General features: G+C 47.8%; 1 protein-coding gene across 1 annotated transcript in view; it reads left to right on the forward strand.

The window, feature by feature from the left end:
• The window catches only part of LOC145348513 (retinol dehydrogenase 11-like), a 36,507-nt gene extending 14,096 nt beyond the window's left edge, over positions 1 to 22,411 (forward strand). The window contains exons 5-6 of the mRNA XM_080196703.1: positions 15,845 to 15,954; positions 22,208 to 22,411. Of these exons, the coding sequence (XP_080052829.1) occupies positions 15,845 to 15,954; positions 22,208 to 22,411 (314 nt within the window). The remainder of the gene's footprint in view (positions 1 to 15,844; positions 15,955 to 22,207) is intronic.
• The last annotated feature ends 4,130 nt before the right edge of the window (positions 22,412 to 26,541 follow it).

Raw genomic sequence — 26,541 nt, forward strand, 5'->3', positions numbered from 1 at the left:
TTCCAGGTTCTTTGGTCAGGGAAGAAGTCTTTCACCATCAGCCTTCCTCCGTCCCAATCTCCTGGAATTATAACCCCTGAAATATTAATCCCAGCTGAAACATTAAACCTGCAAAACATTGACCCTGAAATCATTGTACCAATAAAATGATTTACTTATTAGTGTCTCAAGTAGGTTTACATTAACGCTGCAATGAAGTTACTGTGAAAATCCTCTCGTCACCACACTCTGGTGCCTGTTCGGGTACACTGAGGGGGAATCTAGCATGGCCAACGTACCTAACCAGAACATCTTTTGGACTGTGGGAGGAAACCGGGGCACCCAGAGGAAACCCACACAGACACGGGGAGAACGTGCAGACTCCACACAGGCAGTGACCCAAGGCCGGAATCAAACCAGGATCCCTGGTGCTGTGAGGCAGCAGTGCTAACCCACTGTGCCACCGTGTATAAGTATATAAATTTTATATTAGCCAAGTCTACGTATAAATATATACATATATAAATATATAATACTTCATCTTCAACAAGTATGAAACATTTGTCCCCCAGGGGATTAATGTTCAGAAACATTACCCCACCCCCCCAAAACATGAAAGCCGTGATTCTTTGGATTAAAAATGAAGTGATGCCACTGACAGGAAAACCACGGAGATTCCCGCAGGAGCTGGCTGTGTCAGCCAGCTGGGATTTGGGAATAATGTGCTCAGTGGGGAACTCAGTGGCCAGCCTGCTTTCGCAAAGATCGGGGAAACCATTTCTGAAGGGCACCCAGATCTCAAATTAACTGACAGCCCCCCTTCCCCCACAACCCCCCCCCACCCACACTCCCCCCCCCCACCCCCCACCACCCCACGGACATATCTATCACCCCCCCACCCCATGGACATATCTAACACCCCCCCCAACCCCGCAGACATATCTATCACTCCCCCACCCCACCCCCCACCACCCCACGGACATATCTATCACCCCCCCACCCCACCCCCCACCACCCCACGGACATATCTAACACCCCCCCCACCCCACGGACATATCTATCACCCCCCCCACCCCACGGACATATCTAACACCGCCCCCCCAACCCCACAGACATATCTAACAACCCCCCAACCCCACAGACATATCTAACACCCCCCCACCCCATGGACATATCTAACACCCCCCCACCCCATGGACATATCTAACACCCCCCCAACCCCACAGACATATCTAACACCCCCCCTACCCCACAGACATATCTAACACCCCCCCAACTCCATGGACATATCTAACACCACCCCAACTCCATGGACATATCTAACACCACCCCAACCCCATGGACATATCTAACACCCCCCCAACCCCACGGACATATCTAACACCCCCCCCAACCCCACGGACATATCTAACACCCCCCCCAACCCCACAGACATATCTAACACCCCCCCAACCCCATGGACATATCTAACACCCCCCCAACCCCACGGACATATCTAACACCCCCCTAACCCCAAGGACATATCTAACACCCCCCTACCCCAAGGACATATCTAACACCACCCCCATGGATATAGCTACCCTCCCCACCCCACGGACATAGCTAACACCACCCCCCCCCACCCCCATGGATATAGTTACCCCCCCACCCACCCTATCCACCCTATCCACCCCTAGCAAACCAAGGGAAAACCTCCACCCCTCAATACTGAGGGGAATCTTCCCCTTCCACGATATATGTACAGCTCAGCCTGACACCCTGGTACTACACAGGTATTAGGGTGACCCGAACTCCACACATTCAGAATCCTCAACCCCACCCTACCCACAAGAGAGACACCACCACCCCCCGATCCGGATCTGCCCCTTTAGGCCCCACCCTTTGGCAGTCCCACCCTGACAATATAGTGTCTGTATCAGGGTGTCAGTGCCAGGGTGTCTGTACCAGGGTGTCAGTGCCAGGGTGTCAGTACCAGGGTGTCAGTGCCAGGGTCAGTGCCAGGGTGTCAGTGCCAGGGTCAGTGCCAGGGTGTCAGTGCCAGGGTGTCAGTACCAGGGTGTCAGTGCCAGGGTCAGTGCCAGGGTGTCAGTGCCAGGGTGTCAGTACCAGGGTACCAGGAAGTTAGGTGCGGGGGCAGTCGGGAAGGGAGTGCGGGAGTATAAATCAGGTACTCACCCGAGGATCCACTTCATTGTTCTCCGGAGCAGTGTACTTGGAAAGTGCTGGTGGCTGTGGTGAGTGGTTAATTTCCGTCTTCTGCAGAAAATGCAGATGTATGGGATTGGGGGTAATCTAGGTAATTGGATCAGGAATTGGCTAGCAGATAGGAGACAGAGGGTGGTGGTTGATGGTAAATATTCGTCATGGAGTTCAGTTACGAGTGGTGTGCCTCAGGGATCTGTTTTGGGGCCACTGCTGTTTGTAATTTTTATTAATGATCTGGATGAGGGTATAGTTGGGTGGATTAGTAAATTTGCTGATGACACCAAAGTCGGAGGTATGGTAGATAGTGAGGAAGGGTGTCATAGTTTACAGGGAGACTTAGACAAGTTGCAGAGCTGGGCCGAGAAGTGGCGGATGGAGTTTAATGCGGAGAAGTGTGAGGTAATTCACTTTGGCAGGAATAACAGATGTGTCGAGTATAGGGCTAACGGGAGGACTCTGAATAGTGTGGATGAACAGAGGGATCTAGGTGTATGTGTACATAGATCCCTGAAAGTTGGGAATCAAGTAGATAGGGTTGTTAGGAAGGCATACGGTGTCTTGGCGTTTATTGGTAGGGGGATTGAATTTAGGAGCCGCAGCGTCATGTTGCAACTGTACAAAACTCTGGTGCGGCCGCACTTGGAGTATTGTGTGCAGTTCTGGTCCCCACATTATAGGAAGGATGTGGAGGCTTTGGAGAGGGTGCAGAGGAGGTTTACCAGGATATTGCCTGGTATGGAGGGGAGGGCCTATGAGGAGAGACTGAGGGATTTGAGGTTGTTTTTGTTAGAAAGAAGGCGGCTAAGAGGGGATCTTATTGAAACATATAAGATGATTAGAGGTTTAGATAGGGTGGATAGTGATAGCCTTTTTCCTCGGATGGAGAAAGCTAGCACGAGGGGGCTTGGCTTTAAATTAAGGGGGGGTAGTTATAGGACAGATGTCAGGGGTAGGTTCTTTACCCAGAGGGTGGTGAGGGATTGGAATGTCCTGCCTGCTGCAGTTGTAAATGCGCCTAGTTTGGGGGCGTTTAAGAGATCTGTGGATAGGTTTATGGATGGAAAGGGATTGGTTTAGGTTGGAGGGTCATTGTTTTTTAACTGGTCGGCGCAACATCGTGGGCCGAAGGGCCTGTTCTGCGCTGTAGTGTTCTATGTTCTATGTTTGAGTTTTTGTTTTCTCTACTGCCGGTTCGCGGAGTTTTTTGTGTGTTTTTTCTTACCGTAGTGGAAGTTAGGCGGGAAGGGAGCGTGGGAGTATAAAAAGAAGGCCACAGTAGACAGTGGGCAGTGTCGGGAGTGGGCAGCGGAGTGAGCTGGGAGCAGAGTGAGAGCTGTAAGGGCTTTGGCTCACTGGGCTTAGGCACGGTGTAGGCACGGTGAGTTACTGGTTCCATCTTTCCTGTGTTCCATTTCTGTGTTCAGAACTCAAAAGCTGGTCAGGTAAATGGCAGGGTCCATGGGGAGACGCTTCAGCTGCATTAGGTGTCATATGTGGGAGTTCCTGGAGACAACACGTCTCCCGAAAGTCCACATCTGCATCGTGTCTGGAGCTGCGAGACTGAGGGCCCGGGTCAGGCAATTAGAGCTGCGTCTTGAGGATGTATTTTTAGTCAGGGAGAATGAGGCAATAATGGATAGGAACTACTGTCAAGTGGAGACCCCAGAGCTGGGGGCGGGGGGGGGTGCGTTGGTGGTGGTGGTGACAGGTGGGTTACCGTTAGGAAGGGGAAAAAGAAGAAGAGGGTAATGGTCCAAAGGCTACCCCAGCGGTAGTCCCCCAAAATATCAAGAGTAAGGCAACAACTGGGGTAGAAAGGGCAAGGGAGGAAGACCAGAATGCCTCAGAGGGAAGGAAGGGGGCTGGATGTGAGATAGTGGTGGGGGATGGGAGGGTTAAAGGAATAGCTAGGCGGTTCTGTGGGCACAAGTGGGACTCCAGGATGGTAGTCTGCCTCCCTGGAGCAGGGGTATAGGATGTTTCGGAGAGGGTAGAGAGAATTTTGTAGGGCGAAGGGATCCAGGCTGATGTAATTGTACATATAGGAGAGAAAGACGTAGGAAGGAAGAGCAGGGGGGATATACGTAGGCAGTTCAGGGAGTTGGGAGCCAGGCTGAAGTGCAGGGCCTCCAGGGTGGCGATCTCTGGGCTGCTGCCAGTGCCCAGTAGTAGCGGGGCTAAGAATAATGAGATCCTACAGCTGAATGCATGGCTGAGGGATTGGTGCAAGGCAGAGGGTTTTACATTTGTAGATCATTGGGAAGTCTTTGTGAGGGAAGGGCACCTGTACAGGAGGGATGGGGAACATTTAAATGGGAAGGACACAAATGTCTTAGCTGGGAGGTTAGATGGAGTGTTTCGGCAGGGTTTAAACTAATATGGAGGGGCGGGGTGGGGATGAGACCGATAGCTCAGTAGGCACTGGGATTGGGAGCGAGTTGGGTGACAGGGTAAGTTTGGATGAGAGGAAAATTCTCCAGGAGAAGGAGGATCCAAGTGGGCTTGGAGGTCTGGAGTGCGTCTGTTTTAATGCAAGGAGCGTGACAGGTAAAATGGATGAGCTTAAGGCCTTAATGTTCGCGAGGAATTTAGATGTGGTGGCAGTGACAGAGACGTGGTTAAAGGAAGGGCAGCACTGGCAGCTAAATATTCCTGGGTATAAGTGTTTTAGGCATGACAGGAGAGGGTCAAAAAGAGGTGGAGGAGTGACGTTGTTAGTTAGGGAGCAGATCACAGCGGTGCAGAGGGAGGATAATTTAGAGGAGTCAGGAAATGAGTCGCTGTGGGTGGAGTTCAGGAATAGGAAGGGAGCAATTACTATACTGGGCGGGGGGGGATGTGGAATAGACCACCCAACCAGCCCGCAGGCAGTGGAAGAAGGCATATGTAAAGACATTTTGGATAGGTGCAGAAAGAATAGGGTTGTTGTAGTGGGAGATTTTAATCTCCTTGGTGTGGATTGGAAGGTGCCTAGAGCTGGGGGTTCGGACGGGGAGGAATTCGTAAGATGTGTACTGGAAGGGTCCTTGGAGCAGTATGTAGATAGCCCGACTAGAGAGGGGGGCTATACTGGATTTAGTTCTGGGCAATGAGCCAAGTCAGGTGGTTGAGGTTGCAGTAGGTGAACATGTGGCTAATAGTGACCACAACTCTGTCTACTTTAGGATACGAATGGAAAAAGATGAGTGCTGTCCTAAGGGGAGGGTGCTAAATTGGGGGAAGGCTAGCTACAGCCGGATTAGGCAGGATCTTAGGGATACAGACTGGGATAGGCTGTTTGAGGGCAAGTCCACGTTCGGCATGTGGGAGTCTTTCAATGGAAAGCTGAAAAGGGTGCAGGAAAGACATGTGCTGGTTAAGAGAAGGGATGGGAAAGGTAGGATTAGAGAGCCGTGGATTACTAGGGATATTGAGGACTTGGTCAGGAAGAAACAAGGCATATGTCAGGTCTAAGCAACTGGGAACGGAGAGAGCATTGGAGGAATACAGAGAGAGTAGGAGGGATCTCAAACGGGGAGTTAGAAGGGCAAAAAGGGGGCATGAAATGGCTTTGGCAGACAGGATTAAGGAAAATCCAAAGGCATTTTACTCCTATGTCAGGAAGAAAAGGGTGGTTAGAGAAAAAATCTGTCCTCTTAGGGATAGAGGAGGGGAATTGTGCTTAGAGTCTGAGGGAATGGGGGAGATCCTGAATGAATACTTTGCTTCGGTATTCACAAAGGAGAGGGGCTTGATGTCCAGTACTGTCTTGGAGGGATCTGTAGACCAATTGAAGGAATTATCCATTACGAGGGAGGAAGAGTTAGGGCTTTTAGGTAGCATTAAAGCTGATAAATCTCCGGAGCCTGATGGCATTTATCCCGGGCTGCTTAGGGAGGTGAGAGATGAAATTGCTGGGCCTCTGACGCAAATCTTTGTCTCTTCTTTGGACACAGATGAGGTCCCAGAGGACTGGAGGATAGCGAATGTGGTACCGCTGTTTAAAAAGAGTAGTAGGGAATAACCCTGGTAATTATAGGCCGGTGAGTTTGACATCAGTGGTAGGCAAGTTGTTGGAGATAGGATGTATGCGCATTTAGAGAGCTGCGATCTAATTCGGGATACGCAGCATGGCTTTGTAAAGGGGAAGTCTTGCCTTATGAATCTGGTAGAATTTTTCGAGGAGGTGACAAAAATGGTTGACGATGGGTGAGCCGTTGATGTCATCTATATGGATTTCACTAAGGCATTTGACAAAGTCCCTCATGGTAGGTTGGTAGAAAAGGTTAAGGCTCATGGGATACAAGGACAGGTGGCTAAATGGATTGAGAACTGGCTAGGTAACAGGAGACAGAGAGTAGTAGTGGAAGGGTCCATTTCTAGCTGGAGGTCTGTCACTAGTGGTCTGCCTCAGGGCTCAGTACTGGGACCTCTTCTATTTGTAATATACATGAATGACTTGGAAGAGGGAGTAAGTGGTGTGATCAGCAAATTTGCAGATGACACTAAGGTGGCTGGATTGGCGGGCAGTGAGGAGCAGTGTCTGGCAATACAACAGGATATAGATAGGCTGGTATATTGGGCAGATAAATGGCAAATGGAATTTAATCCTGATAAGTGCGAGGTGATGCATTTTGGGAGAAATAATGTAGGGGGGAGTTATATGATAAAGGATAGACCTATTAAGAGTACAGAAACGCAGAGGGACCTGGGGGTGGAAGTGCACAAGTCTTTGAAGGTGGCAGTACAGGTGGAGAAGGTTGTGAAGAAAGCTTATGGTATGTTAGCCTTTATAGGAAGGGGTATAGAGTACAAGAGCTGGCGTCTAATGTTGCAGTTGTATAGAACGTTGGTTAGGCTGCATTTGGAGTACTGCGTCCAGTTCTGGTCACCTTACTACCGGAAGGACGTGGAGACTCTGGAGAGAATGCAGAGGAGGTTTACCAGGATGTTGCCTGGTATGGAAGGACTGGGTTATGAGGAAAGATTGGGCAAATTGGGGCTGTTTTCTCTTGAAAGACGGATACTGAGGGGAGATCTAATAGAGGTATATAAGATTATGAAGGGTATAGATGGAGTAAACAGTGGTAAGCTTTATCCTAGGTTGGAAACACACATTATGAGGGGCCACGGGCTTAGGGTGAGGGGGGCGAGGTATAACACGGATATTAGAGGGAGATTTTTCACACGGAGGGTAGTGGGGGTATGGAATGCTCTGCCAAGCAAGGTGGTGGAGGCAGGCACGCTGGAGTTGTTTAAGAGTAACTTAGATAGGCACATGAGTGGGTTGGAGATGGAGGGATATAGGAGATTGTTTTAAATAAGGTTCAGGAGCCTTGGGACGTCCCTGGTAATCAAGTGATTCCTACGGACCTTCCAATAAATTTTCTGGCTCACTTGTTTTACTTTTGAGCTTCTGGAGACTCCCTTGAATGTTTGCATAAGATGTGCACGTTATCGATGTTTTTCTCTTTTAATCCACAGGTGATTTGGTCCACCTTGTTGTCCAACAAGGGGCATACACGTGATGGGTTGTCTGAGGGCTGCTCTTGGATGTTTCGAGAATAGTCTAGTATTTCACGTCATTTGTGTGTGCTTAAACTGGACCAGATGCTGGGCAACACAACAGCTCAGTGACTATCACTGATTGCTGTGCAGATACATGGATTTGGGCCGGTGTCTGTGGGAGTTTGCGCATTCTCTCCGCGCTTGCGTGGGTTTTCTCCGGGTGCTCCGGTTTCCTCCCACAACTCAAAGATGTGCTCTTAGGCTGATTGGAGGTAATAAATTGTCTCTAAATTAGTCTCCCCTCAATCTGGTTTCCAATGTGGAGTGTCATAAGCGTAGACATGGGTCATGGGTGGAAGAGGGAACTCACACTGTTGAAATGGCGGCGCGGGCTTGTTGGGCCAAAGGGCCTGTTTCCCGTGCTGTGTTGTTCTTTGTTCTGTACCACGGTGTCAGTGCCAGGGTGTCAGTGCCAGGGTGTCAGTGCCAGGGTGTCAGTACCAAGGTGTCAGTACCAGGGTGTCAGTGCCAGGGCGTCTGTACCAGGGTGTCTGTGCCAGGGTGTCAGTGCCAGGGTGTCAGTGCCAGGGTGTCAGTGCCAGGGTGTCTGTACAAGGGTGTCTGTACCAGGGTGTCAGTGCCAGGGTCTCAGTGCCAGGGCCTCAGTACCACAATGTCTGTGCCAAGATGACAGGTCCAGGGTGTTTGTGTCAGGATGCTGGGGAGACTGATGCTAGCCTCTTCTCTGTCTGAAAGCTACCTCTAGTGCAGGAATTCCTGTGTTAAAGAGGTTAAAGAAGATCCATTCTGACAAAAAACGTCAGGCAAAGTCTTCAGAACAAAGAACAAGCATGTTTTAAAAAACTGTGATGGGAACTAGGACCTGCTGACATGAGGAGGCACTTGAGAGGAAAGAGAAAGGCTCTTTAAACTGCCAATGAAAAGAGGAAGCACTTCAGATTTCATGAACAATGAATGGAAACAAACAATCAAAGCTACTGCCAGCTGTGAAATAGCCTGCACATATCAATCAGAAGGCTCGTTAAAGCTACTCGAGCATGAAATTGAACATAAACAAAGCATTTCAAAGTTTCTCAGCATGGTCATAAACTTGAAAAGAAACTGCAGTGTTAAAAAAAGGGTGCAAACTGAACAACTGTGATGACAGGAGGAAGTACTTCAGGGTTAATGGGGTGTGAGGTTATTGTATCAACAATGCAGGCTTTGATCTCCCCTTGAGCTGTCAGTTAAAAGAACCTTTCGTGGCTGCATGGATCGTTTCTTGCTTATATAAACCAACTCAGTTCATTCCCTCTTTGAACATAAGAACATAAGAAATAGGAGCAGGAGTAGGCCATCTAGCTCTTCGAGCCTGCCCCACCATTCAACAAGATCATGGCTGATCTGAAGTGGATCAGTTCCACTTTCCCGCTTTCTCCCCATAACCCTTAATTCCCTTGTCTATCAGAAACCTATCTACCCGTGATTTAAATATATTCAGCGAGATAGCCTCCACCACTTCAATGGGCAGAGAATTCCAGAGATTCACCACCCTTTGAGTGAAGAAGTTCTTCCTCAACTCCGAGCTAAACTGCGCACCCCCCCCCACTTATTTTGAGGCTGTGCCCTCTAGTTCTGCTATCCTTTCTGAACGGGAAGAATCTCTGTACCTCTATCCTATCGAGCCCCTTCATTAGTTTGTAAGTCTCTATAAGATTCCCCCTCAGCCTTCTAAACTCCAACAAGTACAGACCCAGTCTATTCAATCTCTCTTCATAGGCTAACCCCCTCATCTCCAGTATCAGCCTAGTAAACCTCTTCTGCACTCCCTCCAAGGCCAAAATATCCTTGCGCAGGTGCGGCGACCAAAACTGCACACAGTACTCCAGCTGCGGCCTCACCAGTGCCCTGTACAGCTGCAGCAAGACCTCCCTGCTTTTATATTATAAGGAATAGGAAATAAGAAATAGGAAATAGGAAATAGGAAATAAGAAATAGGAGCAGGAGTAGGCCATCCAGCCCCTCGAGCCTGCCCTGCCATTCAATAAGATCATGGCTGATCTGTCGCTGCTCAGTTCCACTTTCCCGCCCTCTCCCCATAACCCTTAATCCCCTCTCCTATCAAAAACCCATCAACCCGCGTCTTAAAAATATTTAGCGAGGCAGCCTCCACCACTTTAACGGGCAGAGAATTCCAGAGATTCACCACCCTTTGAGTGAAGAAGTTCCTCCTCAACTCCGTTCTGAACCGCCCCCCTTTTATCTTGAGGCTGTGCCCCCTAGTCCTACTGTCTTTTTTGAGCGGGAAGAGTCTTTCCACCTCGATCCTATCCATCCCATTCATCATCTTATACGTCTCAATGAGATCTCCCCTCATTCTATCCCCCTTGCTATAAAGGCCAACATCCCATTCGCCTTCTTGATCACCTGCTGCACCTGCAGACTGGGTTTTTGCGACTCGTGCACAAGGACCCCCAGGTCCCTCTGCACCGTAGCATGCTGCAGCTTTTCGTCTTTTAAATAATAATCCCTCCTACTATTATTTCTACCAAAGTGGATAACCTCACACTTGCTAACATTGTCCTCCATCTGCCAGGTCCTCGTCCACTCGCTCAGTCTATCCAGATCCCTCTGCAGACTTTCCACACCCTCCGCACAATTTGCTTTTCCACTCATCTTCGTGTCATCAGCAAATTTCGTCACCCGACACTCAGCTCCTTCCTCCAGATCATCAATGTAAATGGTAAATAGCTGAGGCCCCAGCACCGATCCTTGCGGCACTCCACTAGTCACCAACTGCCAACCAGAAAAGCACCCATTGATTCCAACTCTCTGCTTCCTATTAGACAGCCAATCCTCTCTCCAAGCTAACACCTTACCCCCAACTCCGTGCACCCTAACCTTCTGCAGCAACCTTTTGTGAGGCACCTTATCAAACACCTTCTGGAAACCTAAAAACACCACATCCACCGGTTACCCTCTGTCTACCGCGCTAGTCACATCTTCATAGAAATCCAATAAATTTGTTAAACACGACTTCCCCTTCACAAATCCGTGCTGCGTCTGCTCAATCAAACCATTCTTTTCTCGGTGTCTTGCTATTTCTTCTTTGATGACGGATTCTAGCATTTTTCCAACTACAGATGTTAAACTAACCGACCTATAATTCCCTGCCTTTTGTCTGCTACCTTTTTAAAACAGCGGTGTAACATTAGCCGTTTTCCAATCTTCCGGCACTTCCCCAGAGTCCAGCGAATTTTGGTAAATAATCACTAAGGCATCCACTATCACCTCTGCCATTTCCTTCAGAATCCTGGGATGCATTCCATCCGGTCCTGGGGACTTGTCTACCTTCAGTCCCATTAGTCTACCAAGCACTACCTCTCTAGTAACAGTAATTGTATTAAGGACCTCATTTCCTACCATCCCTCTATCTTTAATATTTGGTAAGCTATTTGTGTCCTCCACCATGAAGACCGACACAAAAAACTTATTTAAAGTCTCAGCCATTTCCTCGTTACCCACCGCTAAATCCCCCCTCTCTTCCTCCAAGGGTCCAACATTCACTCTAGCCAGCCTCCTCCTCTTTATATATTTGTAAAAACTCTTACTGTCCTTTTTTATATTTAGAGCTAGTTTGGCTCATACTCTATCTTTCCTTTCTTTATTGTTTTCTTAGTCATTCTTTGTTGTTTTTTAAATCTTTCCCAATCGCGCACTATTTTTAGCCACTCTGAATGTGTCAGCTTTTAATTTAATACTCTCCTTTATTTCCTTTGATAACCACGGCTGGTTATCCCTTCTCCTACATTCCTTCTTTACCATCGGGATATATTTCTGCTGAGCACCGAAAAAGATCTCCTTAAAAATCCTCCACTGTTCCTCAGCCATCCTACCGACCAATCTGCGCCCCCAATCTACGTTCGCCAATTCCTCTCTCATCCTATCGTACTCCCCTCTGTTCAAACAGAGGACACAGGTTTGGGACCCTACTTTCTCATCCTCCATCTGCATCAGAAATTCAACTATACAGTGATCACTCATCCCAAGAGGATCCCTCACAAGAAGATCCCTAATTCTACCTGCCTCGTTACACAACACCAGATCTAAGATAGCTCGCTCCCTCGTAGGTTCCATTACATACTGTTCAAGGAAACTGTCCCGACAGCATTCCAAGAACTTTGATGTGATTTGGGCTGTCAATCAAACAGCCTTGTAAAACTCCACAGAGTGAAGGTCAGTACATGAATGAACTCTAATGGAGTAAGTGGAACTGATGATGTGGAGATGCCGGCGTTGGACTGGGGTAAACACAGTAAGAAGTCTGACAACACCAGGTTTAAGTCCAACCGATTTATTTGATAGTTAACTCACAAGCTTTCGAGATTAAGCTCTTCGTCAGGTGAATGGAGAGTTCTGTCTGTGCTTTATATGCTCTGTCTGAGGCCAGAACTCTCCATTCACCTGAAGAAGGGCTTAACCTCGAAAGCTTGTGAGTTTACTATCAAATAAATGGGTTGGACTTAAACCTGGTGTTGTCAGACTTTTTACTGTAAGTGGAACTGACAGCCTTCTGTCAATCAAAGCAGTTCAAAGAGGCCAGGCAGAAGCTGCAGCTCATTCAAGCTGGAAAGGGGGAAGTCTCCCTCATGAAACTGACCTCTCCTGTCAATCAGAAAACTTCAAAGGGGTCTGGTCACACTGGGGTTTCTGGAATCAATGAAGGACAATCCCTCCTGTAGAATGGAGTGCTGCTGTGATTGTGAAGGTTTTTCAGATGTTCAGGGGATGGGATATTAATGTGACCAGGCTATTTCAAGTGTTTTACAGAACACAGACGATACTAAAGATTTTTTTAACAGGAGTTGCCTGAGATCACCATGCTGAGTGATTTCAATGTTTCCCAGGTCAAGAAGGGGAAATCCAATCACGAGACCGCCCCCCCCCGCCCAGTCATAGAATCAGAGAATCATAGAACCCTACAGTGCAGAAAGACCATCGAGTCTGCACGAACACAATCCCACCCAGGCCCTATCCCCATATCCCAACATACTATGCCCACTAATCCCTCTAACCTACGCATCCCTAGACACTAAGGGGCAATTTCTTAGCATGGCCAATCAACCTAACCTGCACATCTTTGGACTGGAGCCTGGAGGAGAATCCAGAGATTAACACCTTGCCCTCAGCCCAAGCCCACCCAACCCCCAGATCTCATGGAGACGCTCCCTCTGTAGCCTGGCAGAGGGGCACACGGATATAGTACTGTACTGTTTTGGTCCCTGTGGGACTTCTGGCAGGGGTTGGGGGGGGTGGGGGGTGCGGTGGGTGGGGTTGTAGGGGGAAAGGAGCATGACAGGAGGGGGTTGAATTGGGTTTCTAGCCTATAAACTACATTCAGATTCATGTTAAACAGCCCAGAATCATCAGTACCCCTCCCTTTTCCAAACTCTTGGGAAAAAAATGAACCTCCTCCTCAACTTCATAGGTCTGTCTGGCCATTGGGCGAGAGCAGTGATGAATATTGTAATGATTGTAAGTAGTCCAGCTGCAGTAAGATTGTATTTCTGGATTTTCCCACCTTGATTAAGAACGTAAGAACATAAGAAATAGGAGCAGGAGTAGGCCATCTAGCCCTTCGAGCCTGCCCCGCCATTCAATAAGATCATGGCTGATCTGAAGTGGCTCAGTTCCACTTTCCTGCTTTCTCCCCATAACCCTTAATTCCCTTGTCTATCAGAAACCTATCTACCCGTGACTTAAATATATTTAGCGAGGCAGCCTCCACCACTTCAACGGGCAGAGAATTCCAGAGATTCACCACCCTTTGAGTGAAGAAGTTCCTCCTCAACTTCGATCTAAACTGCCCCCCCCCACTTATCTTGAGGCTGTGCCCTCTAGTCCTGCTATCCTTTCTAAGCGGGAAGAATCTCTCTACCTCTACCCTATCCATCCCCTTCATTATCTTATACATCTCTATAAGATCCCCCCTCATCCTTCTAAACTCCAACGAGTACAGACCCAGTCTATTCAGCCTCTCTTCATAGTCCAACCCCCTCATCTCCGGTATCAGCCCAGTGAACCTCCTCTGCACTTCCTCAAGGCCAAAATATCCTTGCGTAAGTGCGGTGACCAAAACTGCACACAGAGCTTCTCTGCTCCCATTAGCTGCAGGCAGCTTTCGCTTCGGTCTGTTGAACTGGGCCAAAATGGGAATTACACTGGGTGCCAAGCCTGTTCAATTCTCCCTGCCCACCCCTCCCCAAACGGGCAGGCCCCTCATGAATACATTTAAAAACAAATTGGCACCCTATTACCAGGTTTAAGGCAGGATGCTCCATCCCACCCACTGCCCCAAAATGTTGCTGCCCCCACCACCCACCACCCACCCCTCTCCTCTCCCCCCAGCCCCAGTGGGAAAGCTGGTGAGTGCCAGGTAGTACAAGCCCTGACAAAAGTGGACCTGGTGCCTTGGGCTCAGAGGGGGACGTGGTGCAAGGAGGTAAGTTCTGTGCCTGAGTGCCCCCTGCCACTGCCAGCCCGCAGAGGGGGAGGGTCCCACAAAGGACGTGGGAGTTGGGTGAGCTTGTACTGGGGTGGGGGGGGGTGGGTGGATGGGTTAATCTCACGACTCTCCCTTCAAATGTGGCCTGATGGCTGGTGAGTCCCCATTAGCCATGGGAAAAGTGGAGATCACTCTTATTTATTGATTTATTCATGTCACAAGTAGGTTTACATCATCATTGCATTGACGTTTCTGTGATGGTGATCTAGGGCAGCTTTCTGTTAAAGATCTTCATTCCTGTCTGTGTACTGTGAAACCTTTGAAGTGGCCTGGTCACTTTATTTGCAAATAGGCAACAAGGAGCCATCAGTATCACAGTAAAACTCCATTGGACAGAATGCTCTCTCTCTCTGGAGGCCCAGGCCCAATGTCGGTGAGGTTCTCTGACTGACTGGAGATGTTCGCTTCACTAGAGAGATTCCCTTGCTCTCTCTCAGAGTGCTATGGGACTGTGTTTACAGTGTGCCTGCTCTGTGGGACTGTGTTTACACGTTGTCTGCTCTATGGGACTGCGTTTACAGTATGCCTGCTCTGTGGGACTGTGTTTACACTGTGCCTGCTCTGTGGGACTGTGTTTACACTGTGTCTGCTCTGTGGGATTGTGTTTACACCGTGTCTTCTCTGTGGGACTGTGTTTACACTGTGCCTGCTCTGTGGGACTGTGTTTACACTGTGTCTGCTCTGTGGGATTGTGTTTACACTGTGTCTTCTCTGTGGGACTGTATTTACACTCTGCCTGCTCTGTGGGACTGTGTTTACACTGTGTCTGCTCTGTGGGATTGTGTTTACACTGTGTCTGCTCTGTGGGATTGTGTTTATACTGTGTCTGCTCTGTGGGACTGTGTTTTCACTGTGTCTGCTCTGTGGGACTGTGTTTACACTGTGTCTGCTCTGTCGGACTGTGTTTTCACTGTGTCTGCTCTGTGGAACTGTGTTTACACCGTGTCTGCTCTGTGGGACTGTGTTTACACCATGTCTGCTCTATGGACTGTGTTTATACTGTGTCTGCTCTGTGGGAGTGTGTTTACATTGTGTCTGCTGTGTGGGACTGTGTTTACACTGTGTCTGCTCTGTGGGACTGTGTTTGCACTGTGTCTGCTCTGTGGGACTGTGTTTACACTGTGTCTGCTCTGTGAGACTGTGTTTGCACTGTGTCTGCTCTGTGGGACTGTATTTACACTGCGCCTGCTCTGTGGGACTGTGTTTACACTGCGTCTGCTCTGTGGGACTGTGTTTACACCGTGTCTGCTCTGTGAGACTGTGTTTGCACTGTGTCTGCTCTGTGGGACTGTATTTACACTGCGCCTGCTCTGTGGGACTGTGTTTACACTGCGTCTGCTCTGTGGGACTGTGTTTACACTGCGTCTGCTCTGTGGGACTGTGTTTACACCGCGTCTGCTCTGTGGGACTGTGTTTACACCGTGTCTGCTCTGTGGGACTGTGTTTGCACTGTGTCTGCTCTGTGGGACTGTGTTTACACCGTGTCTGCTCTGTGGGACTGTGTTTGCACCGTGTCTGCTCTGTGGGACTGTGTTTGCACCGTGTCTGCTCTGTGGTACTGTGTTTGCTCTGTGGGACTGTATTTACACTGTGTCTGTGTCTCTCTAGCTGTGACAGTGACTGCTGTTCACCCAGGATTGGTAATGTCTGAGATTATGAGGAACTACAATCTCCTGATAAGAATTCTCTTCAACCTGATTGGATTCTTCTTTTTCAAGGTCAGAGCCCACTCGGCCATTGGGTAAATGTGCTGATGGCAGTTCTGTTTGCACAGTGGTAGTCCCTGTGACTGCAAAGAGTTGTCGTTCTGTACAATCTATTCCAGCCTCATGGTGCCCCAAAGCACTCGGGGACATTGGGTGTGGAGTTAGCTGCTTAGCCTGTTCAGCATCACAATGAAATCATGGCTGATCTGTGATTGAACCCAGTATTACCCCGTTGGTTGGAAGACAGTGACATTGTGGTAATATCACATCAGCTCGTTGTGGAAGCTTGTGGCTTGGCTTCGCTCACTTGGCTGGACAGCTGGTCAGTGATGCAGAGCAATGCCAAAAGTGTGGGTTCGATTCCTGTACCAGCCGAGGCTATTTATTTCCCACCCTTGCCCCTCGGCTGAAGTGTGGTGATCCTCAGGATAAATCACCACTGATCATCTTTCCCTCTGACAGGTAACATCAGCCTATGGTCACCTGGGACTATGGCAGACTATATCTTTTCCTGATAATATCACTGGCCTAGCAATCCAGAGGCCCAGGTTAACATCTCTCTAATAGTAAACGAGATACTTTCACTGACTGTCGTTAAAAACACCCAACTGGTTCACTAATGTCCTTTAGGGAAGGAAATCTGCTGTCCTTACCCCGGTCTGGCCTACATATGACTCCAGATCCACAGCTCAACTGCCCTCTGAATTGGCCTAGAAAGCCATTCAGTTCAAGGGCAACTAGGGATGGGTAGTAAATTTTGGCCTCACCAGTGGTGCCCACATCCCATGAAGGAATTTTAAAAATCCCTTAATACCATTGATTGACAAAAATCTATTGATCTCAGATTTTAGACTAAGAATAGACTTATACCATTCTTCCTGTGTGGAAATCTTTCCTGATTTTATTCCAGAAAGATCTCGGTCTAATTTTTACTTTCTGTCCCCTCATCCCAGACTCCCCCTCTGGTAGAAGCAGTTTTCAGTTATTCTATCAGTTCCCCTTAATATTTTGATAACTTTGATGAAACTCTTAGTCTGAGTTCCCATTTTTTCTTATTGATTTGTGGGACACAGGTGTCGTTGGCCAGCCTTTATTGATGTGGAGATGCCAGCGTTGGACTGGGGTAAAAACAGAAAGAAGTCTCATCCTACCAGCTTAAAGTCCAATAGGTTTATTTGTAGCAAACGCCACAAGCTTTTGGAACGCTGATTTGGATCCAGACCAGAACTCTCACCCACCTGACGAAGGGACAGCCTGTTCCGAAAGCTTGTGGCATTTGCTACAGATAAACCTGTTGGACTTTAAGCTGGTGTTGTGGGATTTCTTTTAGCATTTATTGCCCAAGCCTAATTGCCCTTGAGAAGGTTTAAGAACATAAGAACATAAGAACATAAGAAATAGGAGCAGGAGTAGGCCATCTGGCCCTTCGAGCCTGCCCCGCCATTCAATAAGATCATGGCTGATCTGTCGTGGCTCAGTTCCACTTTCCCGCCCTCTCCCCATAACCCTTAATCCCTTCTCTTATCAAAAACCCATCAACCCGCTTCTTAAAAATATTTAGCGAGGCAGCCTCCACCACTTCAACGGGCAGAGAATTCCAGAGATTCACCACCCTTTGAGTGAAGAAGTTCCTCCTCAACTCCGTTCTGAACCGCCCCCCCTTTATCTTGAGGCTGTGCCCCCTAGTCCTACTGTCTTTTTTGAGCGGGAAGAGTCTTTCCACCTCTATCCTATCCATCCCATTCATCATCTTATACGTCTCAATGAGATCTCCCCTCATTCTTCTAAACTCTAACGAGTACAAGCCTAGTTTGTGAAATCTGTCCTCATAACTCAACCCTTAGAGCCAGGGTATCATTCTGATCACATTACTCTAACTTCTGGAGGGGTGTTGGACAGAAATGTTCACAGTGCTCCAGGTGTGGCCTCACCTGGGAGGGGGGGGTGGGGGGGGGGCATTGGGCTTTGTACACCTGAAGTGTGACTCCTCCCCACCCCTTGTATTCCAGACCTCCAGATAGAAAGGTCATTTTCACCATTCAAAAATTGTGCAGAAGGAAACCATTCAGCCCATTGAGTCTAAGATAGCCTAGATGGTGCCAGAATGAGGTGACACTTTGGGAGCTCTCCCCAGTATACCCTCTAATTCTATCTTTTACTCTCGTTCTACTTTTAAAACACTATGCTAACTCTGTATGACTGTAACATTACATTCGGCACCCTATCCTGTCCTTCTCCCTGCCACAATTTCCATTCTCACTTCCCTCGGTAACTTTGCATACATCACATCTGGTCCTGGTGTCTAATCAATTTACCGCCGGCACACTGACACCGCTGCCTCACAGCGCCAGGGACACGCGTTCAATTCCAGTTTGGGTCACTGTCTGTGGAGCTTGCACATTCTCCCCGTGTCTGTGTGGGTTTCCTCCCATAGCCCGAAGATGCTCAGGTTAGGTTGATTGGTCAAGATAAGTTAAGCCTTAATGTTGCAAGGTGTGTAGGTTAGGGGGATTAGCCATGGAAAATATATGGGGTTACAGGAATAGGGCCTGGCTAAGATTATCATTCGGCCCACCGAGTCCATAGCAACTCTCCAAGAGAGCATCTTATGAATAGTATGCTTTGTCTGTATAGTGCGTAAGAAACAATACTTTTCACTGTGTCCCAATATGTGATAATAAATCAAACCTAATCGAACTGCTTGATAGAGCAGACGCAGCACGGTTTCATTAAAGGGAAGTCGTGTCTGACAAATTTACTGGAGTTCTATGAGGATGTGTCTAGGGCGGTGGATAGAGGAGAGCCGGTGGATGTGGTCTTTCTTGATTTTCAGAAGGCGTTTGACAAGGTACCTCACAAGAGGTTATTGCAGAAGGTCAGGGGGCATGGAGTTGGGGGAAGGGTGTTAGCGTGGATAGAGGATTGGTTGTCAAATAGGAGGCAGAGAGTGGGGGTCAATGGGTGCTATTCGGATTGGCGGATGGTGACTAGTGGAGTGCCCCAGGGGTCGGTGCTGGGGCCTCAGCTATTTACCATTTATATAGATGATCTGGAGGAGGGAACCGAGTGTAGGGTGTCGAAATTTGCTGATGACACCAAAATTGGTGGAAAGGCAAATTGTGCGGAGGGTGGTGAGAGTCTACAGAAGGATCTAGATAGGCTGGGCGAATGGGCCAGGAAATGGCAAATTAAATTTAATGTTGGCAAGTGCGAGGTGGTCCACTTTGGTAGGAATAATGGTAGGAAGGGTTATTACTTACATGGAGAAAAACTGCAGCAGGCGACGGTGCAGAGGGACCTCGGGGTCCTTGTGCATGAGTCGCAAAAACCCAGCTTGCAGGTGCAGCAGGTGGTCAGGAAGGCGAATGGGACGCTGGCCTTCATAGCGAGGGGGATTGAATATAAAAGTAGGGAGGTCTTGCTGCGGCTGTATAGGGCATTGGTGAGGCCGCAGCTGGAGTACTGTGTGCAGTTTTGGGCGCTGTACTTACGCAAGGATATTTTGGCCTTGGAGGGAGTGCAGAGGAGGTTTACTAGGCTGATGCCGGAGTTGAGGGGGTTGAGCTATGAGAAGAGGCTGAATGAATTAGGCTTGTACTCGTTAGAGTTTAGAAGATTGAGGGGAGATCTCATTGAGACGTATAAGATGATGAATGGGATGGATAGGATAGAGGTGGAGAGACTCTTCCCGCTCAGAAAGGATAGTAGGACTAGGGGGCACAGCCTCAAGATAAAGGGGGGGCGGTTTAGAACGGAGTTGAGGAGGAACTTCTTCACTCAAAGAGTGGTGAATCTCTGGAATTCTTTGCCTGTTGAAGTGGTGGAGGCTACCTCGCTAAATATTTTTAAGACGCGGGTTGATGGGTTTTTGATAAGAGAGGGGATTAAGGGTTATGGGGTGAGGGCGGGAATGTGGAACTGAGCCGCGACAGATCAGCCATGATCTTATTGAATGGCGGGGCAGCCTCGAAGGGCTAGTTGGCCTACTCCTGCTCCTATTTCTTATGTTCTTATGTTCTTAAAGTGGTTCATTTTGGCAGGTCAAATAGGATGGCAGGATATAATATTAATGGTAGGACTCTTGGCAGTGTGGAAGATCAGAACGATCTTGGGGTCTGAGTTCATTGGACACTCAAAGCAGCTTGCAGGTTGAAGTTGTGGTTAAGAAGGTGTATGGTGTACTGGCCTTCATCAATCGAGGAATTGAGTTTAGGAGTCGGGAGATAATGTTGCAGCTGTACAGGAGCCTGGTCAGACCCCACTTGGAGTACTCTGCTCTGGTCGCCTCATTACAGGAAGGATGTGGAAGCCATAGAAAGGGTGAGGAGGAGATTTACAAGGATGTTGCCTGGATTGGGGAGCATGCCTTATGAGGATAGGTTGAGAGAGCTCGGCCTTTTCTCCTTGGAGAGACAAAGGATGAGAGGTGATCTGATAGAGGTTTATAAGATGATGAGAGGTATGGATCGGGTGGATTGTCAGAGGCTTTTTCCCAGGGCTGAAATGGTCGCTGCAAGAGGACACAGGTTTAAGGTGCTGGGGAGTAGGTACAGAGGAGATGTCAGGGGTAGGTTTTTCACTCAGAGAGTGGTGGGTGCGTGGAATGGGCTGCCGGCAACGGTGGTGGAAGTGGATTCGACAGGGTCTTTTAAGAGACTTTTAGATAAGTTCATGGAAGTTAGTAAGATAGAGGGTTATAGGTAAGCCTTGTAATCTCTAAGGTAGAGACATGTTTGGCACAACTTTGTGGGCCAAAGGGCCTGTATTGTGCTGTAGTTTTTCTATGTTTCTAAAAGAGTCCGCACTGACTCTCCACCAGAGAATCATACTCAGGCCCATTCCCTCTCTAAACCCAAAACCCCAGCACTAATCTTCCAACTTGTATCATAATGTTTTGGCTGACTATAGAAACGGGTGAGAAGCAATCCAGGAAAATAATCAATAGGGGGAAAGCCAACTTCACTGGGTGAAGAATGGATAGTCAAGGTACGTTCTTTGGAGACGGAAAAGTAAGGCACACAAAATAGACATTAAATGAAAAAAAAGGTGTGTTTACGGCAGTTATTAACCACAGAGCAGTCAGTTTAATTTGGTGGTGGGAAAACTTCTTAAAATTAGAATTTAGAGCAGAATTAATAGTCATATGGACAAATGTGAGGGAAAGCCAACGTGGATTTTGTTTGACTTGTTGTAGGCTATTCAGAGATAGTAGGGAGGGTTGATGAGGGTAATGCAGTTGATGTGGTGTACATGGACTTGCAGGAAGTATTTGATACAGTGTCACACAAAGTTATAGCCCAAAAGGGGCAGTAACAACATGGAAATGGAATTGGCTGAGTGATGAAGGAGCAGCGCTCCGAAACCTTGTGCTACCAGAAGTGCAACCGAATAAACATGTTGGACTTTAACCTGGTGTTGTGAGCCACCTTACTGTGTGTACCCCAGTCCAACACCGGCATCTCCACAGCATGAGTGAGAGGAAAGAGAGCAGTGGTTCATCAATATTTTTCCAGGTTTTGTGACGGATTTCCCCAGGGATCAGTATTAGGATCCTTTCCTTTCTTCGGGAATGTTCCAGGGAACATGTTTAAATACACAGTACAAAACTACCACTATATTCTGCACCTTCCCTTTTCATTCTTCCTCTGTATATGTTATGCTTTGTCTGTATCGTGCACAAGGAACATTATTTTTCACTGTATCTCAATACATTTGACAATAATAAATTAAATCAAATCAAAACTTGTAAGGATTGTGAGCGGCGAGGAGAATGTAGACTTTCAAAAGCAGACAGACAAGTTGGTGGGGTGGGGGAATAGGTGGCAGATACAGTTTAATATGGAGAACTGTGGGATGATTCATTTTGACAGGAAGAACATGTAGAGTCAGTATAAAATAAAGGGTATAACTAAGAGGAGAGAGGGACCTGGGTGTATACGTGCTTAGATCATTGATAGCTGGATAGGTGGCGAGAGCTGTTAAGAAATAATAGTGTCCTAGACTTTGAGAATGAAAGGGCACAGATTTAAAATGACTGATAAAAGAAACAAAAGCAAAACGAGCGCAAAACCTTTTCACACAGCGAGTCTGGAATGCAATAATAGTATAGTGGAGGCAACATCAATCCAGACCGGTATGTACTCAATGGGCCAAATGGACTCCTTCTGCACTGTAACAATTCTGTGATTCTCTGAACTGAATACTTGCAGAAGTTGCTTTCTTTGACAATGTGCTGTTTGACATTCCGAAACTCTCTGTCTTGCAGTCCTCAGAGGAAGGGGCAGTGAGCACCATCTACTGTGCTGTGTCGGAGGAAATGGAGGGTGTGAGTGGGAAGTACATTGACAGTGATTGCTCCCTCACTCTGCCCTGTCCAACTGCACGAGACAAGGCCTTAGCCAAAAAACTCTGGGACGTCAGTGAATCCCTCACCGGACTCCACGAGCAGACAACAGAGGAGACCAGTTAATGCAGTACCAAGCATTCCTCCCACTCTCATCCCCTCCATCCTCACCCCTTCACTTTCTCCCACTACCTTCCCCTCAAAACCCTCAGCCCCCTCCACCTCATCCTCATCGTCTCCCTTCCCCGCCCTTCTCTCCAGTCCTTCCACCTCTCTTCCCCTCCTCACATCCCTATCCTACTCCACCTTTCCTTCCACCTCGAGTCTTTTGGGAATTTGGCCTATGTGTCGGTGAGACAGTTTGTTGATATTCAGGATGTGGGTGTCGCTGGCTGGGCCATCATTTATTGCCCACCCCTAGTTGCCCTTGAATTGAGTGGTTTGCAAACCCATACCTGAGGGCAGTTGAGAGTCAACCACATTGCTGTGGCTCTGGAGTCACATGTAGGCCAGACCAGGTGAGGATTTCCTTCTGTAAAAGACATTAGTGAACCAGATGGGGTTTTTTCCGACAATTTAATCCAATTAAATGAGAAGTGATGCATTTCGGTAGATCGAATGTAGGGGGGAGTTATACAATAAATGGCAGAACAATCAAGAGTATAGACACACCTGGGTGCGCAAGTCCACAGATCCTTAAAGGTGGCAGCACAGGTGGAGAGGGTGGTGAAGAAGGTATACTTGCCTTTATTGGATGGGGTATAGAGTATAAAAGTTGACATATGATGTTGCAGCTATATAGAACGTTGGTTAGGCCACATTTGGAATACTGCATCCAGTTCTGGTCACCGCACTACCAGAAGGACGTGGAGGCTTTGGAGAGAGTACAGAGAAGGTTTACCAGGATGTTGCCTGGTATGGAGGGTCTTAGCTACTTAGCTATGAGGAGAGATTGGGCAAACTGAGGTTGTTCTCCCTGGAAAGACAGAGGATGAGGGGAGACCTAATAGAAGTGGATAAAATTATGAGGGGTATGGATAGGATGAACAGTGGGAAGTTTTTCCCAGGTCAGAGGTGACGAACACAAGGGGTCACAGGTTCAAGGTGAGGGGGGCAAGGTTCAACACAGATGTCAGGGGGACATATTTTACACAGAGGGTGGTGGGGGCCTGGAATGCACTGCCAAGCAAGGTGGTTGAGGCAGACACACTGGGATGGTTTAAGACTTATCTAGATAGCCACATGAACAGACTGGGAATAAAGGGATACGCACGAATGGTCTAGTTGGACGCATGAGCGGTGCAGGCTTGGAGGGCCGAAGGGCCTGTTCCTGTGCTGTATTGTTGTTTGTTCTTTGACAATCGACAATGGTTTCATGTCATTAAACTTTTGATTCCAGATTTTCTTTCATTGAATTCAAATATCACCACCTGCTGTGGTGGGATTAGAACCCGGGTCCCAGAGTATCTGGAATACTAAATCTGTGGATTACTAGTCCATTGAGGATACACTACACCACTGTCTCCCTGAATGTTTTGCTGCTTGGAATGGTGTGTTTGGAATATTTCTGAACAGTTAGTTCTGTTTCTCAAAGAGGTTTTCAGAGTTCTGTTTCTGTTGTTGCTCAGGGTGGGGAGTCATTGTCACTGGACTAGCAATCTGCGTTCAAAACTCACCACAGCAAATGATGACCATGAAGCTGTTGTTGTAAAGACCCATCTCGAACTCTAAAAGCCTTTGGGAAGGCTGGCCTAGCCAATGACATCAGATATGTGGGGCAGCACAGTGGCACAGTGGTTCACACTGCTGCCTCACAGCGCCAGGGACCCAGGTCCATTGTCTGTGCTGAGTCTGCACATTCCCCCCGTGTCTGCGTGGGTTTCCTCCGGTTTCGTCACGCAGTCCAAAAATGTGCGGGTTAGACTGATTTGGCCAGGATAAATTGCCCCTTGGCGTCAGGGCATTAGGAGGGTAAATATGTGGAGGTATGGGGATAGGACAGGGCCTGGGTGGGATTGTTGTTGGTGAAGGCTTGATAGCCAAATGGCCTCCTTCTGCACTGTCAGAATTTTATGATTCTATGATCTCGGAAGTGATAGATAAAAATAATCTGGTGTGGCCTACACGTGATTCACAGCTATATGGTTGATTCTGAAATAGCTGCGCGAACCTCAGTTATATCATGAAGCCTAAAAGAATGAAACCCTTGGAGCACTCAACATCAACCCGGGCAGGGGGCAAACTCAGCCCTGTCAACCCTGCAAGTCCTTCTAACTAACATAGAAACCTAGAATTCTTACGGAGCAGAGGAAGGCCATTTGGCCCATCGCATCTGCACTGGCTCTCCTAAGGAGTGTTATGAGGTCATTAAAGGCCACTTCCCTGCCTTTACCCCATACCTCTGCACATTGCCTCAATTCAATGATCAGCTAATGCCCTCTTGAATGCCTTGATTGAATCTGCCTCTACCACATTTCCAGCCAGTGTGTTCCAGACCCAAAGCCAAAGAACAAATAAAATTACAGCACAGGAACAGGCCATTTGGCCCTCCAAGCCTGCACCGACTATGCTGCCCGACTGAACTAAAGCCCCCTACCCTTCCAGGGACCATTTACTGTATATTTCCTATCTGTATTAGACCTTCCAAAATCCATTACCTCACATTTTTCAGGATTAAACTCCATCTGCCATCTCTCCACCCAAGTCTCCAACTGATCTATACCCTGCTGTATCCTCTGATGGTCCCCATCGCTATCTGCAAATCCACCAACTTTTGTGTTGTCCGCAAACTTACTAATCAATCCAGTTACATTTCCCTCCAAATCATTTATATATACATCTATATACAAACAGCAAAGGTCCCAGCACCAATCCCTGAGGAACGCCACTTGTCACAGCCCTCCATTCAGAAACACACCCTTCCACTGCCACCCTCTGTCTTCTTTGACCGAACCAGTTTTGTATCCGCCTTGCCAGCTCACCTCTGATCCCATGTGACTTCAACTTCTGCCATGAGGGACCTTGTCAAAGGCCTTACTGAAGTCCATGTAGACGACATCCACTGCCCTATCCTCATCAATCATCTTCGTCGCTCCCTCGAAAAACTCGATCAAGTTAGTGAGACACGACCTCCCCTTCACCAAACCACGTTGTCTCTCACTAATACGTCCACTTATTTCCAAGTGGGAGTAAATCCTGTCTCAAAGAATCCTCTCCAATAATTTCCCTACCACTGATATAAGGCTCACTGGCCTGTAATTACCTGGATTATTTGTGCTACCCTTCTTAAATAAAGGAACAACATTGGCTATATTCCAATCCTCTAGGAACTCCCCTGTGGTCAGTGAGGATACAAAGATTTCTCTCAAGGCCCCAGCAATTTCCTCCCTTGCCTCTCTCAGTATTCTGAGATATATCCCATCTTAATGTTTCTCAAGAATCCCAGTACCTCCTCCCTTTTAGATCTCAACATGACTCAAACTATCTACACGCCCTTTCTCAGACTCATCATCCACCAAGTCCTATTCTTTGGTAAATACTGATGCAAAGTACTCATTTAATACCTTGCCCATTTCCTCTGGCTCCATGCATAGATTCCCTCGCCTGTCCTTGAGTGAGCCAACCCTGTCCCTGGCTACCCTCTTAGAACCATAGAACCATAGAAAATTACAGCTCAGAAACAGGCCTTTTGGCCCTTCTTGTCTGTGCTGAATAATTTTTTGCCTAGTCCCACTGACCTGCACTTGAACCCCTCTCATCCATGAACCCATCCAAGTTTTTCTTAAATGTTAAAAGTGACCCCGCATTTACCATTTTATCCGACAGTTCATTCCACACTCCCACCACTCTCTGTGTGAAGAAGCCCCCCCCTAATATTCTCTTTAAACTTTTCTCCTTTCACCCTTAACCCATGCCCTCTGGTTTTTTTCTCCCCTAGCCTCAGTGGAAAAAGCCTGCTTGCATTCACTCTGTCTATACCGATCAAAATCTTATACACCTCTATCAAATCTCCCCTCATTCTCCTACGCTCCAGGGAATAAAGTCCTAACCTATTCAATCTCTCTCTGTAACTCAGCTTCTCAAGTCCCAGCAACATCCTTGTGAACCTTCTCTGCACTCTTTCAACCTTATTTACATCCTTCCTGTAACTAGGTGACCAAAACTGTACACAATACTCTAAATTCAGCCCCACCAATGCCTTATATAACCTTACCAGAACATTCCATATATATGTATAAAAAGCATTGGGATTTTCC

The sequence above is a fragment of the Carcharhinus amblyrhynchos genome, chromosome 1, assembly GCF_965287045.1.
Source record: "Carcharhinus amblyrhynchos chromosome 1, sCarAmb.v2.hapA, whole genome shotgun sequence".
NCBI lineage: Eukaryota > Metazoa > Chordata > Chondrichthyes > Carcharhiniformes > Carcharhinidae > Carcharhinus > Carcharhinus amblyrhynchos.